This window comes from Elgaria multicarinata, chromosome 7 (assembly GCF_023053635.1).
Source record: "Elgaria multicarinata webbii isolate HBS135686 ecotype San Diego chromosome 7, rElgMul1.1.pri, whole genome shotgun sequence".
In the NCBI taxonomy this organism is placed as follows: domain Eukaryota; kingdom Metazoa; phylum Chordata; class Lepidosauria; order Squamata; family Anguidae; genus Elgaria; species Elgaria multicarinata.
In genome coordinates, this window is record NC_086177.1 from 69,366,943 (window position 1) to 69,387,126 (window position 20,184).

Sequence of the window (20,184 nt, forward strand, 5' to 3'; positions counted from 1 at the left end):
ACTTTAGTATACACTAAATGAAAACATCTGAATAATGCATAGTGTCACAGCTGGGTCACAAGTCCACAAACAGGATATATGTGAGATGAAAATACTACTTTTGACATAAATTGATGGTGTACATCTTATACCCTGTTTAAAAAAGTATCCCAGAAAGAAAAGAGATGGCGAAGATGAAGCAAAGAGAATGGGGAGTTAGGAAATAAACCCTTTGATATGCTATTTAAAACAGTATCACACAGTAGAGTGATGCTCATTTGAACACGCTTACGTGTCTTTGAATACAAGAATAGAACACATAGTACGTCAAAATGATGAATGGTACAAACTATGGATCTAATTACCATGACTTTCCCCCCTGTTGTTTGTATAGATTCTAATAGCGTCCGCGTATTAAAAGAAAAAACTAAAACTAAAAGAAAAGTGGAGAGAGCAGCAGCTTAGGGCCTTATGGAAGCTCCCTGTTTTTATGCAGTGACTTGGTTCTTAGTTTGTAGATGGAATAGAAGAACTAATTACAGCTATGGAGCATGCTTTGGGGCTATAGCTAAGTGGATGGACATGCCATAGGTCCCAGGTTCAATCCTTGTCATCTCCAGTAGAACGACATCCACCTCCACCCAAGGGCCTGGAGAGTCAATGCCAAGTCAAAGTAAATAGTACTTGGGTAGATGGCTGAATAGTCTCAGTAGAAAGAAACTCCACTTGTTCAGCAGAGCCATGAAGGGGCCACAAACAAGCTTGCAATAAGGCAGGATCATACTTGTCTACAGGTTGTGCACACGGAACCACCTGACTTCTCTCCCACAGGATGAAGCTATCCCTAGGGACTAAAACTTGCTGTGTGTGCAATCTGGAATTTAGAACTAATGAAGAAAAGGAAATCAAAGTATTAGTAATGAAGTATTAGGATTGTAAGAGATTAAAAACTTAAGTAGGGCTTACTTGTTGCATTGTAGGTGAATGTAAAGCAGACTGGACCTGCATTGGTAGCTGGTTGCCAATGGACTGCTGCATTGTAAGTGGCTGGTGTTGTTGTATACTGAGATGCGGGTGAATTGGAGGACTCATCTGAAGGGATGGAGGTGGAGACACAGCCATGTTGGCTATGGAAACAGTCACGGGCATTTGGTTGTTAGGCTTAGGTGCTATATTCCTCGGAATATTGGGATGTATGGCTGTTATGTGAGGATTCATTCCCGCTTGTTGGTGGTAATGGGAACTTAGATACAAGGCTGAATGAGGTTGTGTAGATCCATGGAACACCGACTGCTTTGCATTCATCATCTGAGGTTGTTGGGATACCTTAACATCCACAGGTTCATTGTAGCTCTGTTCAGGAAGGGAAAAAAGGAAAAATAATGCTTAGAGTTGAAGACAATACTTAAAGTCTGATATGTGCTGTTAACCTGACAGGCATAATAACAGATTGCACATGTTGGTGGTTGGCTTGCTCTCCTCTATCAATGACAAAAGAACCAAAGACACTGCAGCATAAGCCTCATCATTACAGAACAAAATATAATTTATAAAAAGTATCTGCATTAACTGTATCCTTCCTCAAAGTTTAGGGCAAGCTTTTTTTTTTTGAATTTTGAACTGTATTATCTAATTTAAGGTGGTGTATCAAATAATCTAGATGTTAATAGACACTTACCTATTAAGTGTCACAATAAGATGAACGGGCAAACTCATTAAAGAAAAAAATAAAAGCACGAAAATCAAATCTCCCTTAATGTTGGAATACTAATAGCAAAGAAGTTGTATGTGACCTTGAAAATCAAGCTCAGAATAAGACATTTGCCAGTCATGGATATGTCCAGCCAAGTAATGTACCAATTTCTTGCATGGGGAAATACCCTTGTGGAGAGCAAATTAAATTATCTCTTATGTTGTCCTCACCACTTTTTCCACTGCCTTCCTACTGCTGTCTCATGCCTCTGCAGGATTCACTTTCTTTTCCTAATCCCTATAGGTCTTCCTGCAGATTTATTTATTTAATTTTACTGTACTTTTAAGCTGCCCAGTAGCTGAAGTACTCTGGGCAGTGTACAATACAGTAAAAATGTAAAATACAAACACAGAAACATACAAACACAACACAGGTCTATAGTTGCTCTACATACGTTTTTTTGTCTCTCACTCCAAACTTTAAAGAGGACTGACTCCTTTTAGTGTGAGTGGGGGTACAATTGGGAGTAAGGGTGGGACAAGAATAGATGCAGTGCTTGGGTAAGCATCTCATCCAATGTACAGACAAGAGCACCAACTGAGGCCACTTGTTTATGATTCAAAAATAAAGCTAACCAATGGTGGTGGTTGATTCAGTATTATATCATCATCCACAAATTATTTGTGGGTGATGGGATATTAACAACAGCTTTTTGCTGTATCATTCTTCCCCACTTTCCTGAGTACTAGACATTTTAGGGGCAGGTTTTTAATTCCTTGTTGTTTTGTCAGTTTTCTTTGGGTGGGTGTGCGTGTGTGCGTGGAGGCTGATGGCCCCCATGTCAGTGAAGTGGTGAATCTGCCCTGGGTTTCAGCCAGAACCAGCCAGAACTGCTGCATATGACTGAACTGAGATTCATGGTTATGGGCCTTGCTTATACCTCCTGCATCATGAGTAGTACTTGGAAGCTCTTTTGGGAGGTCTCAAATAAGAGAGCTGTAATGTTAAATGGGCCCTTACGAGTCAACCTTCAATAACAAATAATGATTTATTTATTTATTTTAACAAAGGACACTGCAGAGCTGGAAAAGGTGCAGAAAAGGGCAGCCAAAATGAGCAAAGAGCTTGAACAACCCCCTATAAGGAAAGGTTGCCACATCTGGGACTCTTTCACTTAAAAAAAACATCCAAGCTTCAAGGTACAATCAATGAGCTCAGGTTTTGCTGTTTTTGTACATCCTCTTGTAGATACATAGGGCAGTATCCAATACTGCCACTGCACTCCTGCTCATTCCATCACAACAGCAGGACCCACCACTAATGCAACAACGGGTTGGCATTTCCTAAGGTAACCCTGGAAATGAGGAGAAATGCTAGGATATTTTTTGTTCAGATAAGGTCAGTAGTGACCTGCTGACCTGCCCTATTCCAGAAATGAGTTTCCAGGCTCTCAAAGAAGGGATTCTGCAGTAGAACGTAAGGTACATGCAAGCTGGGTTGGGAAGAGACGTTCCTTCAGGTATTGGATTCCAAGATGTTAAGTGCCTTAACAGTAAGCGTCAAGATCTTGAAATGGGCCCGGAAATAAATTGGCAGCCACTGTAGTTATTTTAAAATGAGTGTCATATGAACAAACCAAGCTGTACCGGTTAAAATTCTGACAGCCAAATTCTACACGAACTGAAGCTTCTGAGTCATCTTCAAGGGCAACCCCATGTATAATGCATTACAGTAATTCACTCAGGAGATTACCAAAGATTACCTTGGCCCCAAACTCATCAGCTTTTTCTTGTAGAGAATTTGCTCTAATACACTGAAAGTCTTGGATGTTCTCTTCTGCATGCCTTATAGCTGCAGCATATGATAGATAGAAGTCTGGGTCCAGATACCAGTTTCCAGATCTTTAAATATGAGCCAATTTGGACCCTGGAGAAGAGTCTTTCCAGTTTTTCAGAATCCCCAATGCTCACCTCTGTTCCCTGTCTAGCAAGCAATGGCAATTGCAGACTAGTTGTGTCTCCTTACTGTTGCAGCAGAAATCAGAAAGACTACTATTACAGAGCTCTTTCCTCAGATTGTGATAGTGATTGGCTAGGTCTGGTCCTAGAGATAAGTCAATGTAAGGTCTCAGAATCTCAGAAGTTACCTCCACTTGGAGCAGGTCTAACAACTCACCAATTCTAGGGCATTATCTCAATAGACATGTAAGACTAGAACACAAATTAAGTTAACTGGGAAGAATATATATAACTGTTTTCAGTAATAACTTCCATATAACATTTAAAAAATATTTGCATCAATTTTGCTCAGTTTCCCCCACAGTCATTTCATAGCTGACTTATAAACTAGATGTGCTCACATAAATGCAGCAAAGAGTAAGAGATTAACTCCCAAGGGCTTGCCAGTGGATATGTACCTGAATAATAATTCATCTCTTAGGGAGAAGTTGAATGAATAACTAGCGAAAGGTGAAGCATGCCAGGGAAAAAAATGATAAAATGTTCCTTTGAAAGAAAGCAGTACTATGTCAAAACAAGAGTTGGAAGATGCATATATGCCCTTATCCTATAACCCCCATGTCACATTTGCTCCGTTTACAAGTCAAAATAAGTTTAACGTTACTCCAGGCACTCCGGGGTCACTGGAGCTTGTGAAGAACCATTTGTATTCCTTTTGATGTATGCACCATCACCACCAATCAGCCAATATGCACATTACAGAAATTGGTTCATTATGCGCAATGATATACAATGAGAAAGATGATAACTTCATCTGCCCAAGTCAAGCTGTAGTAATGACGGCAACAAAAACGTATTTTCTCCAGTAAACTGAGCAAAATTAAATGGAAATGATAAAGGGAATTCAATTCTCTGTGCATAGGTAAGAATATGTGTTCCACCCGCACAAAGAGTGATATAGTAGCGCACACACACAGAAAAAAGGCATACTTGAAAAGGCGACAAGGCAAGAGATATAAAATGTTGCTCTTTTTTATTATAGTGGGACAAAAGAAAGGAACATACTAATGGAGTCTCACTTTTTTCCTCACTATGATGGCAAACAGTACAATTACTCACAACGGTAAGAGATTGGGGACTGCCTAATGGCATTGTTCCACAAAGTCACAGTCTCTGCAGATGTTATATACTGAAGAGAAATCTCAACCCACTAATAGTGGAATCCTATACCTATCTACTCTGAAGTAAGAGCCACTGAGTTCAATGGGACTACTCTCGAGTAAATGAGTATAGGATTGCAGCCTAAGAGTCTCATGTATCAAGCCTAAGGAGAAACACTATCTGATCCAAGCTGTATAACAAAAAATAACAAAAAACAACCCAAAAAACAAAATTGTATTTCAAAGAACTATGGGATAGCTTGAATCAGACATTACTTTTTCCCTGCAAGAAAAAGGAGAAGTGTGCAAGAGTGTGGGTCTTTGGGTTGTAATTTCTTCCCAAGAAGCGCGGACTATAGTTTTCCATGAGACTATGAGCAGCAGTGCAGAGCAGGGGGAAAAGCAGGAAGTGGGGGATGACGAGGTACAGAGAACTGGGGCTGAGAAGGATTGAGGAAGTGGTAATAAGGCAAAGGAAGTAAAGGATTAGAGAGGGAATGAAGAAATAGGTGATAATCAAACTAGGTTTTAGCAACTTTAATAACAAATTTGAATTGATTCAAAGAATGGCACAGACTTGTTAATACATTTTTTGTGGGGGGAGGGAGGAATTGTTTGTTTGATTGATTCTCTGCCTTTTGAAAACAGTTTAATGGGATAAGCAACACCCTCCAAAACCTTGTTTTGGGCAACAACTCCCAGTAACTCCAGCAAGAATAGCCAGTGGTCACGTATTATGGGAGCTGCAGTCCAAAACAATTGGAGGGCACCAGCTGCCTAATCTTTGTAAATTGTATAAAATATACGTGCCTAGTTCTGTGATATCATGCACATTTAGATAGGCAGGCAGGCAGGCAGCCTAACAAAGGGACTTGATGGCAGGTTACTCTCAGGGAGCATGTTGGGGCTTTGACTTATCACCCTATAGTGCATTCCGTTCCAAAGCAGCCCTCTAACAAATCTAGCTGCACTTCAGAGGTTGAAAGATAATGCCTAAATTGTACATGAATTACACAGTACATATCTAACACTATATTTTATTGTACGTTGAATAGGATATCATATCTTATAAGTAGCTTGAGATAGGTTTGTGCACCCCAAGCTGCTGGAGTTGCCTACATAAAATACTTATAAATATCTACTCAACAGGTAAAGTAACAAATCCTACTGTCAGCCTGAACAAAAAATGCCATGGCAAGCAAGAAAAAGTGCTTGTTTTTTCAAAAACAAAACTGCAATTCACAGCATTTTAAATAATGCTGTACAATTTGCTATACAAACTACTTGCAGAAGTAATAAAAGTTGCAACTAAGGGCAATGCAAAAGCTTAGTCAGTATTATAAATAATATCACAATCTGAGTAGCATTATATAAAATGCTTCGTAATGTGATTTTTACTTTATGTATTTATTTCTACATACATCAAACAGCTTGGCTGTAGTACCATTAATTTCAATAATTCTAAGGCAGGAGTGGGGAAAAGGCTTTGAAAACCACTCTGGCAAATCTTATAATAGGTAATCAATTCTAAATGAACAATGGTCACCTTTTGACTACCGGTAATCCTAACAACAACAACAAACTCTACAGTACTGAAATAGCAAATTTTAGACCTTTTTGGCATGGAGATATTTCTCTTTCCAAGCTCTCACAGTCGGAATATTTATGACTTTGATATGTAAGACTAACTGCACCAGAACACTGATGCTCACAATGGGTTGCAGCAATAGCAACACCAGTGCCCCATCACAAAACACATTATACCAATAATGCAGACAGCCTTGTATAGATAAAGAGCATGGGATGTAGTACTGGGGGTCACAGCGCAATGGGGGAATCGGTGGGTATTGGGGGGGGGCTCTTTGAACATGTGAAAATGTTGTTCTGCTTCCACAAGGCATCATTGAATGCAAGCCTATAAACCTAGCTTTGCTTAGCCAAACAAAGAGCATCCCATTGTTAATGAGATCTTTCATGCAGATTAGATTTCAGCACTTAAGACCAATAAATACTTAGTAAGTCAATATTCAGAGTTCTGGTTGGCTATGTCCAAAGAATCTGGTCTCATCTTAATAACACTAACTGTTTTGCTATAGAACAATGGTGGGCAACTTCCAGAACCACCACCCACCTGGCCTGGATCCCCATGAGGGCCACACCACTATCCCCATTCCCTCCCCTTCCCCACAATGCCAACATTTGGTGATGCAGTGGCAGGGAGTGGAAATCCTTTTAAAAAGAAGAACTGGTGCTGCCAAATTTCAGTGGTGGAACAGTTGCTTTAAAATAAAGATTGCAGCCAGTTCAACTACCCAATTTGTCACCTACAAAAACGTACGTCAATACATCACACAGTAATCTGGTTCCCAGGTCACAGAAAATTCTTAGTTTAATCCAAGAATTGTGCTCATCATTTCCACTTATAATGAACATGGGCAATTGTTGGCTTATCTCTGGGTTAAGCCATAAACTGGGTTCTGGATTTGCACATCACAAAATGACCCAGGAACAGGAGCATTCCTGGGTTGTTAATTAAAAGTGGAAACACTAAGAATCACAACAGCCAGTTACTGATCACAATTACTGATGATTTTATATTTCATTCAGTACTGCTCATGTTTCCAACCTGTGGGAATTTGATGAGTAGAAAGGGATGGAGCTGACTGTCTTGATTCATCAGCCAGCTGTTTGTATTGCACAGCAATTAACAGAATTAACCTCAAAACCTAGAGAAGCGAAAACCATTATGCACATTGCAGAACTGAACAGTACAAAAATGGCTGGAACAGCTATATTCTGTCCCTCCCAATACACATTTATTTATGTAGGTTTATTATATCCAGTCCTTCAAAGATGTTATCAGGGCAGTTTATAATAAAATACTAAAACACACACACACAACATCTGTCACATGTTACCTTGGATACAAGGCTTGCTCTGTATGCAGCTAACTGCTTCAGATATTCCTTCTTAGCAGCTTCAGTTTTCTTTTTATATACCTGAAAAACAAGGAAAAACAGTAAGTAAGCAATGGGGCTTGTTTTGCTTTAAAGTAAAATCTCATTCTGTTAGAAGCATTATTACATCAGAAGTATGATTTTAGAACGATTGGTGGTTGCTTTGCTGTAGGCTATAGAAGATGCGCCTAGAAAAACCTTTCTGCATGGCAGCGGCTCTGTGGAGCGGCCCAGCACGCAAGGGTCATGTGGACTGATTTGTGATACGCTCTGATCACTTGGAGCACTCTCTGTCTCCATGCCACAAATTCCTGGCAGTGGCTGACACTGGTATGGCAAGACTCCAGTTGGGTCAATCCATATGGCTCTCATGCATAACATCTTTGTGGTACACTACCACAACGAAACATTTCCAGCAATTTTCCAAGTGGTGGGCATGGCTGCTAAGTGATACATGGTATCAAGATCACATTATCGAAAGATCTGCACTGTTTGCCAGATGTTTTCTAGGTTCAATTCAAGGTGTTGGTTTTAACCTTCAATGTGCTAAAGAGGTTGGCTATATAAGGGATTGCCTGTCTAGTTATGCATCTGTCAAGTTATTAAGATCTAAAGAAGAAGATCTTCTAAGTATGCCATTGCTCACAGAAGCACATTTGTTGGGCTTGTATGAAAGGACTTTCTTCTTATCACCCCCAAACTAGAATGCACTCCATCCAGAGTCATGATTTTCTCTTGTTCTTTTGAAAAGACATCTTTTCAATCTGGTTTTTAAATTGCTTTTTACTGCTGTTTAAATGTTTTTGCATTGTTTATCGCTGATTTTATGGGGATTTAGTTTTGTTGGTTTTAGTGACTGTTGTGTAAAGCTGGAATAAAGGTAGTAAAAATAAACAATAACGAATAAGAAAACCTCAACTGGGCAGACCTAAATCAATTTTTTTTTATTTAACTTATACCCTGCCTTCCTACCAAATATAGCATTCAGGGTAATGAGCTAGAGTCTGATGAAGTTAGTTACACTGAAATCAATGTGACAAGTCAGCCATGGCTAACATAAGTACCATTGATATCAAGGAGCCTAAAGTCTGACTAACTTAGTCTGGATCCAACCCAATGAGTTTGGGTAGCAAATGTTGACATGCAAAAACAGAGAGGGGATAATGTGCATCATGTCTTGGCATCTGTCAGAAAGAACCAGTCAGAATAGGGCAATCTGCCTTAAGGCACAATTTGCATGATCAACTGAGGTGCTTATTAGCAAGTGATATCACCTAAAATGCTTGTCTATACTAACATAAGCATGAACATTTGATGGATATTGCATTCATATAATAGCAGGGTCATAACAGTTGATTGATGATAGCTATTTTACATCATGTCAAATAAAGATAGCCACAGCAGCGACGATTGTCCTTAAGATATCAGGGCAGGTCATATCTGCAATTGAATTGCTAGCTTGCAATCGTTTCTGCTACAACAAATTTCTGAGTAAATGTTATGATTTTGAAATTTGGAATGAAGGCAAATAGAATATAATGGACTATACATCTATACAGGACAAAATAACCCTAAGGCACAGAGGTGAATAATTAAGCTATATATATTTGGAAGATATTTACACCAAGTCATCTATGCCTGTTTAGCTGAAAATAAACTGCAGCTATCATCGGTTTGACTTTCATTTATGGGTATTATTAAGAAATGAAATCTACAACAAAGTGTTGCAGTGTGGAATGCTCCTGTTCAGTGTTTCAATCAGCCAGCCATGTCCTTCTCCATGATATTCCATTCCACAGTGTGTTCATCCCCCGCAACACTCAGCATTCTGTGACCCCTGAGCATGTTCAGTGTCAGGGCTGGCAGCAGATTCCAGTGAGCTCTTGGATATTGCTGCCACTTGGTACTTGCCGCAGCCTCTCCCGCTTCTATGTCCCCCCAACTGCTGGCCCTTGCTGCTCCTGCCACTAAAGATGCCCCTTCCTCACCCGCTGCTACACAATTAGAACCCCCTCACACACCTACGCACCACAGCCACCAGCACCACCTCCACAGCCCCTCGCCTGCCCACCCGCCATCAACAAAGTCCCTTGCACACCCATCCCCCACTTTCTTACCCACCCTGCCACGAACACAGTCCCTCATCTGCCAACATCCACTGCTGTGACCTCTGAAGCCCCCTGCTCACCCATTTGTTTTGCTTTTTTACCTAGGGTGGGGTGGCAGCAGCAGTCATGAAAGGCCCCACACAGGATTTTTAAAGTTCTTAAAAAATAAAATGTTGTGTTTAACATAGCTATCTGAACTAATCAGAGGGGTTTTTTTGGGGGGGGGGGTTGGACTCAGACAATGAGGGCACAGGAGCAACCTAAAGACCACCCTGTGCCCTCCCTGACTGTGTCTCCCCATCCCCCCAAGGCAGTATCTGAATGGTTCAGATTGTTGCTATTCAAAATTTAAGGTTTTTTAAAATCTTTTAAAATCAAATGGGACTGTTGGGGTGACCGTTCAACCAGATAAGAACATAAGAAGTGCTATGCTGGACCAGACCAAGGGTCCATCTAGTCCAGCACTCTGTTCACACAGTGGCCAACCAGCCATTGACCAGGGATGAGCAAGCACCCTCCCACCCATATTCCCCAGCAACTGGTGCTTACTCCAGATGAGTGAGGAAAATGGTGGCAGCTGTAGCAGCAGACTCAAGGGCATGGATAGGCTCTTGACATCTTCCTGATTACGCTGACCCCTGATGTTGGGCCTGTCAGTCCGTCATCAATAAGCTGTTTTTGCCCCATGCCCCTTTTCGGGTCCCCCCCCCCTAAATTTTTCTTGTACTTCTGCAAATGCTAGGTTTTCCTCAAACCTGCTGATACCTCCCTTGTACGTGAATGATGCTATTTTGACTACATAAGGAATAGTATTTATCTTTTAACGTCAAAAATAGAGGAAATGATATTATTATTTTATTATTATCTTCTAGTAGTTCTAGCCTTACAGTGTTACACAGGCAAAAACAGTGAGGTTCTTGTCCCCAAGGAACTATTTAAAATAGATGATGAAGCAAACAACAGAGGGAAGGAACTAGAGGCAAAGGTAGGGAGAGAAGAATGTGGACATGGAACACAGTTATATGTACTTGATTACAGCTGGGAATGAAGATTAAAGGAATAAGCCAAGAACCATGTGGAAAATGTGGGTGTTGAGGAAGGATTTGGAAGAAGAAAGGAAGCCCCACTTCTAGTTCTTACTAGAAATAGATTTGATAGTACATAGAAGTAAAAGCAGTCCAGCTTTTTCTACATAGCTTGGAGGAGGCATAACAACCTGGCTATTGATATTTTGCAGGATTCCAAATCTAGCCAGACCCTCTACGCATCTCAACATTCACTACATAATTACTGCTAGTTCTTTAGAATTCAATAGGAACAGTGAGTACAGATTTTAAAATGACAAATTTGGGTAAGAGAAGTTGATTTTCCTTCTACCTCTACCACCACTGCCCAAGACCCATGATGTAATATGTGTCCATGGACTTCACAGCAGCACTTCTTGAAAGTGTGGCAAGGGCTGAGATGGGTGATCTGGGACTTTGTGGAGAGCATGATCATTTGTGTGCATCTACCACAAGTGAGTTGTAACAATAGAAACACATGAAAAACAGTCTGCTGTCAATGTAGGCACTGCCTCCAGAAAGACTAAGGTGTTCCTTATCCATGTGCAGGACACGGAATAATGGGCTCACGTTACAGGAAGCCAGTTTCCGGCTGGACATCAGGAAAAACTTCCTGACTGTTAGAGCAGTATGACAATCAAACCAGTTACCTAGGGAGGTTATGGGCTCTCCCACACTGGAGGCATTCAAGAGGTAGCTGGACAACCATCTGTCAGGTATGCTTTAGGGTGGATTCCTGCATTTGGGGGGGGGGACTCGATGGCCTTGTAGGCCCCTTCCAACTCTACTGTTCTATGATTCTATGTATTAGAGTGAGGCATGATTCCTCTATCTTTACATTGATCACTTTTGATCTTCTTATGCCGCATTATTTCAATCCCAAGCATGCACATGCACACTTCCAAGCACATTTTCAAACTGCAGAATTATTTGTGAAGTGGTGCCACATTATTCTTACAAACGTTCTTTATTTTATTCCATCAAAGCTGTGTTTTCAAGAGCATGCAGGTCCCTCTGATCTCTGCTGCTAAAACCCAGAGGTTGCTTAAAAGGATTAAAGATTTTGCATCCCAGGGAAACATAAGATCATAATGGAGAAGCAGGCATCCTAGGATACTAAAGCTGTAAATATCGAGAGAGGAATAAAAATAATAGATTGGTTCTAGCTGTGCAACGGCATGTGTGCATTCTTTTGCAATTTCTTCAGATTACAAAGCTGAGCTCATTTTGTTTCAGAAAGGATTTATAACAAGTTGCGTTTCTGGGTTGATTGTTTGTGGTTATTGCTAAAACGTATTGTTTGTTTCAAGGAAATGAAACACCCGTTAGCTGACAGTCCCCCCCCCCCCAAACAACTAAAATTAAATTTGCCTGACCTGAAAGAACAGGCAAGAATGCAAATTGTACTTTCTGTTTGAATACATCTGCATAATTTTATTTTATTTTCAAAACAAAACCAGAACCCAATAAGAATAAAAGATCACAGATTTATTCCTGACATTTCTCATTTCATAAGTCCAATTAATGGTAGTTCTATAGAGCTTTGTATGCAAGCGCTATTATGGAATCCTATCATATTCAGACAGCATGCTATTATTTGCTATTCAGTCATACATAGCATTCAGTACTAAGCATTTCTAAGTATCTTCTAGCTTACTTTTAAGATTGTGGTACAAGGAAACTAACATTAGTCTTGTGGGTTAAATATGGCAACAGATCATATAACAGGGAAATGTTAAGACTAAACTGGAACAATCTTACAGGCTCAATCTAGGTTCAAGCCGTGGGATTCAAACATTATGCGAAAAATTCCAAAGTCCTTATTTAGGTAATGCTAGTGGAGGCTTGTGGCTCTGATGTCAGTGAGGTGGTGAATCTACTCGGGGTTTCAGTCAGAACGCTAAAAGAGCTATCCTAGGGGCTATCTAACTCCTTTAGAGTTCTGGATGAAACTCAAAGTGGATTCAATGTCCCACTGACATCAGAGCCACCAGCCTCCACTGGGGAGTACCTTTATCATACCAAATCAAGAAACACCAAAAGAGAGAAGAGATAGAAATCCTTTTGAGATCTCCAGAACTCTTTGACAGGCAAGATGTTAAAAAAAATGTCACCCATGTTGTGGGGGCGGGGAGCTGACCTGATGTTGAATTATGATGTCTGCATAGCTACAAGCCCTATTCAGGCATTCCCAACATGTGTTGGTTATACATGTGAGAAGCGAGAGTGCACTAGCCTTGCCCCCTCCATTATCGTTCTTGTCACCCTTTACACATGGAGAGTGACTTCGTGAAGAGGGGAACCTCCTACATCTCAATGGAGGATCTCACCTGAGTTGGAGTTGTATCACCTGATACAAAACACTGATTTTCCAGTGTCCCTGATTGTGTGGAGAGCTCCCACAGGTAGAGGAGGTGTTCCTCTGCACAAAGTCACCTTCCACATGACTTTGTGTGGAGCAATGATGGAGTGGGTAGGGCTAGCACACTCTCTCTCCTTGTGTGTTTAATCAACATGTTTTAGGAACAGCTAAATCTTAAGATGATATAATGGAAGAGGGTTTGCAGACATTCAAATTGGTCCCTATCAGGTTTTGGCTTTCAGTGCCCCCTAGGCTCACTGGGAACAAGAAGGTGGTTCACAATTATGTGAAAACTCACAGTTGTCTACACAATAGCCTCCATAACTCGATTCAACATTTACAATAATGGGCTATCATATCTGATTATACTTCCAAGAGGTTTTGAGTTGAAGAAAAAACCCACAAGTCTATCTGATCCTACAATCAAAATTAACATTCATTAAGATCCCAGATACAATACTTGTTTAGTTTTCACTCTATACCGTTAAGCATCAATGAAACATAATATACATTAAACTGGAGTCACCGTCACATATATCATACATGGTTTTTAATAATGTTCACTTAATGCACCATACTATCACTTGTGTCCGCGATGATTGGAAGCCCTCCAACTTGGAGCCTTCAGATCATCCAGTGCAGGGTGGAAGGAGCAGCACAGGCAATCTTCACCTCCCCATCCTACTGCTTTGCATTTTTTGCTAGATGGGTTTTTTACTCGTCTAGCAACAGCATTTCAGAGGGGAAGGGAAGGAGGCTGGTAGAGACTCAGGATAACTTGTATCCTGGTCTCTCTGGTCTCCCCCCCCCATCGAAACAACCCTCTTCCCCCCTCACCACAGTTGATTTCCCAACCTTAGAGGGCAGCTAGCACAGGGAGTCGCAGAACTGATTCCGAACTCGGAGGGGGAATCCCCAGTATCCTATAACCCCTCAAATAATGTCTAGGGTCCATAGGATTACTCCCTACATTGGGGACTATTTGGCCTCAATGCTGAGTTGGCTAGATAACGGCTGTTGAAACTCAGACCTGTGGAAAAAATCCAGCCCTCTTCCTGGTCCCACCCTTTTCCTGGCTGACTGCCGATCACTTGTCAGTTCCCAAGCATTTGTGTTGTTATTTTTCCATTCTAAAAGGTTGAAATGCCTCTCCTAAGGTTTAGTTCTGGCAGTGAGAATTTAAAGCTAAAATACATTGGTATTTTACTTGAATAGCCTTCAGAGTTTCTTCGAAACCGAATTTGGTACTCAGACTGACAAAGTTCTGTCATCCTTGGGCTAGATTTTGCTTAGAGTCCTTGCATGTATCTGGAGATGATCAGATCAATCCGTAATTTCACAACTGCTCTCCCGTCTTTAAGCAAATGTAACGTGTCTCATGCAAAATGCATGTGGCCTCGTGATTAGAAGTTTTCAGTGTATGTTCTGGACAGGATCTACTCAGTCACAAACTAGTATGTCTAACGGGTATCATAACAACCAATTAGAAGATTTCAATCACTGATTTAAAAATCAGCCATTTTTTTCTTGGTGGTTGAAATTGCCTTGGTTTGAAACAATTTGCCCTCCTCCTTCCCATCCCCATCATCTCTCTTCTGGAGAACAAGTTCTTCCTGACAGGCTAAACCATGCCTACCCATTTACGTCAGCTGTGACATCTAGCAGTTAGGGCTCACCCAGCCATTTTTTAAAATCATCATCATCTCTCCTTTCTTGCTTGCAGTGGTTTTTCTATATGGACATGATGGGCTTTGAGAAGTCATGCTGTCTTTTACTGTTTCAGGAATTTCCTGACCATTGAACATGTTGTTATTGTTGTTGTTGTCATCTTCGTCATCATCATCTTCTCAATACCATCCAATAGCCAAACCTCTCTGGGCGGTTAACAAGAATTCATAAGACTATAAAGCTTTGTATTTTAACTATTGTTTAATGAGACTTGAGAGGCAAATTGGAGATGACTTAGGTCTGGCCTGAAGTGTAAGTTCTGTGTGACTGGTTGCATATATAGCTCCATCTAAGGGTAGGTATAAGCAGTATTGATTGGAACTTCTCTGAGTGAGAATGCAGATGTATTGGCAGCAGAAGCCAGACTCTCAGCTTTGGCCCCAGCCTCAGCATGCCCATCAACTGAAGGCAGCTGGAGCAATGAGATGGGTGGCAATTGCATATTTGGCGGGACATAAAATACTTATGTAAGATTTTCTGTTCAACCTAGATTCTTTCTGCAGATGCCAAATATTACAGCCCTCAGGCATAAATTGTAGATGTTTCAAAACTTTTGATTCAAGATAGCTGCAGGTGGGATATATGCTCCACTGTAATTTATCCATGTGAGAAAACCTATTTCTGCTTTTTGAAGGCAAAATTACAACCATGTTGCATTATCATTTTGAAAAATAAAGGACTGGAAATAAAGAACTAGACCATGGATACTCAAACATTTGTTGCAGTTCTCTTCATACTGTCACCTTCCTCGTCCTACCAAAATCTGTGCAGTTTCACCATTTTCTCTCTTTTCTCAGCCTGTTTTATAGTGCTTCTGCAATCTGTCACACTATCCCTCTCCATTGGGAGGGGGTGTATGGTAAGGTGTAGCATTCTTGAATAAAGCTTTGTTGAATCTGCCCCCTCCAGACTTAAATATTTCCAACAAATTAGAACATATCATACAGGTTACAGTGTTTTACTGATGGACAGAAGATGTGAGAAGGATGCCCCATGTTTAAGTTAGGACAATGAATATCTTAGTAAAGCAAAGACCAACAGCATGAGCAACTGAGGATGGCTTCTCACTGTATTGGGAAGCAGCAATAGGATGATGTCCCTGTTGACTTGAGAATTATTTCCTCATACTTCAAGGTATTGTCAAATTGGGAGACTCTCTAATTTCCCCCAGGGGAACTTCTACTCACATTCTCCTGTACTTGCCTCTTATATCTGCCTCAGAAGCAAGGAAAAAGGATACATAAGCCACTTGTACTGCTTCTTATGTGTTAGCTTGAAGTTTCACATGCTGTAGAAGTTCTACTCCTAGTCAGTTCACATGCTATTAATAGAAAAAACCAGGGGTGGATGGAAGGCGAGAGAAGTCTTTAAAAAAACAGTTTACGAACCAGTTTTATTTGGGGTATGAGCATGAAGACAAATCTGTTGAGTTTAAAGAAGAAAAATAGCTAAAAAATTAAGAAAAAAATATTACGGACTAAGCAAGAAACTGAGACATTTGATCAGTTTTATCCAGATAAATCCATTTGTTTACTTAGTCATAGTACTAAGCCTTGTCACATACTGTTAAAATATCAAAGGCATCAAAAGATGAATGCAGTATTAACAAGAAACCCACAACCATAATAATAATAATAATAATAATAATAATAATAATAATAATAATAATAATAACAACCATTTCCAGCTACTAAAATGCCTGCCTAAATACAAAAATGGAATTTAAAAAAAAACCAACCTCCCCCCAGTGAAGTTTAGATTTGGTAGATTCCTCAGAGAAAGGAATACTAGAGCTGTCTTCCCTTCTGATGAACTCAACGGGCAATATATTTAACCTGGAATAATAATATCTGCATCTTATTGTATTGCTGTGTAATATTAAAGTGAAATTACTCTATACTAACAGGGCATCCCTAATATCCTACTGACTAATGCCCAACATTCTGGTTTGCAAAAAGCTTAAACTCCCAACCTAGATAAAGTGGGATTAGCCATATCAGAAGTATCATCAGTGAAGGCCACGGAATAACTGGATCCAGGTCCTGACACTGGATCTAAGTCAGAGCCTGCTAGCCAAGAGACACCTGAACAAAGAATTCCAGAGACCACAACTCCTGAGTCTGAGGTCCACAAGGAACTGACCACTTCCCTACCTGGGGCCAATTCTCCTCTATACCAGATTACAAGTGCAGGCAACAAATGAGGAGAGAACTAATGGAGAAGATATTTATTTATTTGTATAATCATTTGTATGCCGCCTTTTAGGACCAAGTCCTCACAAGGCAGTTCACATGACAAAACATTAAAAATATATAGCACAGTTTAAAAATGCAAATCAGTCCAAACAATTACCGAGCAGCAACCAATTAAAATAATAAAGATACTGGCCAGTTCTAATGGAATCCTCTAACAACATGGAAACGAAAGCATAATTCCCATAGACAGCAGTTAAAACTCAAGAGAAAAATGAAAAACAAACAGAGTTTTTAAAGCTCTCTTAAAAATATTCACCACTGAGGCCACAAATATTTTAGTTCCAGAGACTGGGGGCCACCTCTGAGACATCCCCATCTCTCATACCCTTCAATCAAATTAATCTTACAGGTGGGTCTATGAACAGGGCCTCTTCAGACAGATCTTAATGCCCAGGCAGGTTCATATCAGTGCAGGTGGTCCTTCAAGTAATCTGGTCTTGAACTGTTCAGGGCTTTATAGGTAACAACCAGCACTTTGAATTGGTGCCAGGAAAACACTGCTACAACATTGGTGTCTCATGGTCTTTGAAACTGGTACAGGACTGGTGTCACATGATCTGAAGCAGATTTTGAGGGCACACAGGAGGCTGCAGTAAGCCACTGACAGAAGCCGTTCTGTTGGCAGGAAGAGCTAACTGGATACAACCCAGAAAAGCAATCCAGATTACATGGTAATGGATGCTGAAATAATGCTACCATCTAGGTATGCTGTACATGTAACAGAGCTCCAGGACTAGTTTTATGGCTCAAAATGTTCCAAGACAATACAGCACAAAACTACACTTGAGACATATTAGAGCTCTGGGGAAGGAATGCCATTTTTTCCAGTCCATTAATGTCCCAGACTAAAAGCAAATTCAAGCATTAGAAGTTCAAGCATTCAACGTCAAACATTAGAAGTATTACAATAATATAATTAGACATTACATTACTGCTTCTGAAATAGTTGTACCCATTATGATATATTCACATGCAACCTATTTTAAGAAAGGAGATTTGCTTTTATGCACAAGTGAGGGTCCCCCCCCCGTTTTTGTTTTTAACTCATTCATGCAATGGAAACTACTATAATTGCCCATCTTTGCTGCGCTTTACAGTAGCTGTCAAAATACACCATGGACTACAGTTAATCTTGTGGATTGTAGAACTGATTTAAAGCCTGCTTCTGCTGCTGTTTCACTATTCTCTTGCAATATGAAGCGTATTTCAGGGACTGTGAAATAATTCTTGGATAAATATGAAATTAATCAAGCTTTTAGCAGGGTACATACACACAGGAGAGAGAGAGAGAGACTGCAATCTGCAAGCATTTATATGGTCCTAGCTACTGTTGGGATCTGTTGTCCTTCAATCTAAAAATTGCTAAAGCATGCAACAGGAGATGTCTGAAATTTCTGGCAATGCATACTTAGGACACGTTCCTGGCTGCCACTGAAACTTCCCCAATCTAATGCTGTTTTGAAAATCTGACAGCTCAACATTCTGTCTCATATGCCTTGGTTTGCTCTGTGGTGCCCCAACTCCCTCTATTCTTTTCCACCACCTTGCGTGCAATGACAACAGCAAAGTGGGCCCCATGCCACACCCTCTTCCTCCATTCTCCCCCACAATGGCAAATTATGGAATGGAAGTTCGGATCCAAGCCAGCATTTCCAGGCATTGACTCGTTCCATCCAGACATGGACCAGATCCAGGCATGCAAAGTTGTGGTATCATGCACTGAGACCTATGTTTTATGTAATATTCATTACGTTTCTGCACTGCCCCATAGCTGCAGTTCTCTCAGTGGTTATGCAGGATAACTGCCCAGAGCAGACAGCATTATGATCAATAGCTGGAAGGATAATAAGGATCAGTGCAGTGGTAGAAAGCAAGCTTTGAAATTGCTTTTTCATGAAATTCTGATTAAATGCTCTGTGAATCTCTACATTTTGAACAGTGATAAGTTACAAACAGCCACGACATAAAAAATACTTAAATGTGTCACCTATAATGAAGACTTCTTATATGTTATTTAAGTGGGGAATGTAACTGTGTTTTCAATAGAAACATTTGGAATGTATTTAAAACAAATCTGGGATAGAATTGTGTAAAAATTCAGATCGTGTTAGTCTATGAATCCCATATAAATCCACAGTGGGAACAACGCCTGGTCTGCAAAGCAGCCTCTGGACTGTTGATAATTTAGGTTAACATACTAATCAATCGGCATATTTTATCCACCTACTTGGGTTGCAGTTCATTAAGCACAGTTGCAGTCGAAAGAGTAAAAAGCAATGAAGAATCAAAATGTCTAAAGCAAACTAGAATTACTGGAATGGACTTGTGCTGCTGTTGTTGTTGTTTTAAGCAATGATTTATTAAAGAATTTTAGCAGAAAAAGATGTGCTTCTTGAAACAGAAGCAGCGGTGGCTGGTGCCTCCGATGTCAGTGGGGCGGTAAATCCGCTACAGGTTTCACTCAGAACCAGTCAGAGCTCTAAGGAGCTATTCAAGGTGTGGACACACCTTGGATAACTCCTTTAGAGTTCTGACTGAAACCCAAAGCAGTTTCACCCCCCACCCCACCCCACCCCACCCCACCCCCTTATAGAATGCCCTCCCTCCTGGTACAAAGGAGACACCAACTGTGGAGTGTTAAAGGTGCCAATTAAAGACACATCTCTTTATTCAGGTCTTTGCCGATTGACTGTGCTGACCAGCTTGTCTGTTAACGATAGTATTCTGAGTACTTGTTTTTAAAAATTGTTTTAGATATACATTACGTTGTCTTTGGTTTTACGTAAATGCTTTATTTTTTGTTTTATGTATTTTTTAATGGTTTTTAATTTTTGTAAACTGCCCGGAGAGCTTTGGCTATGAGGCAGTATAAAAATGTAATAAATGAAAATAGATGTAATAATAATAAATGAAATGAAAT

General features: G+C 40.3%; 1 protein-coding gene across 3 annotated transcripts in view; it reads right to left on the reverse strand.

Moving 5' to 3' along the window:
- The window catches only part of TOX (thymocyte selection associated high mobility group box), a 236,707-nt gene that overhangs the window by 19,341 nt on the left and 197,182 nt on the right, over positions 1-20,184 (reverse strand). For all 3 annotated transcript variants that reach the window (XM_063130763.1, XM_063130762.1, XM_063130764.1), the window contains 2 exons: positions 7,709-7,789; positions 946-1,332 (listed from right to left, as the gene is read on the reverse strand). In XM_063130763.1, the coding sequence (XP_062986833.1) occupies positions 946-1,332; positions 7,709-7,789 (468 nt within the window). The remainder of the gene's footprint in view (positions 1-945; positions 1,333-7,708; positions 7,790-20,184) is intronic.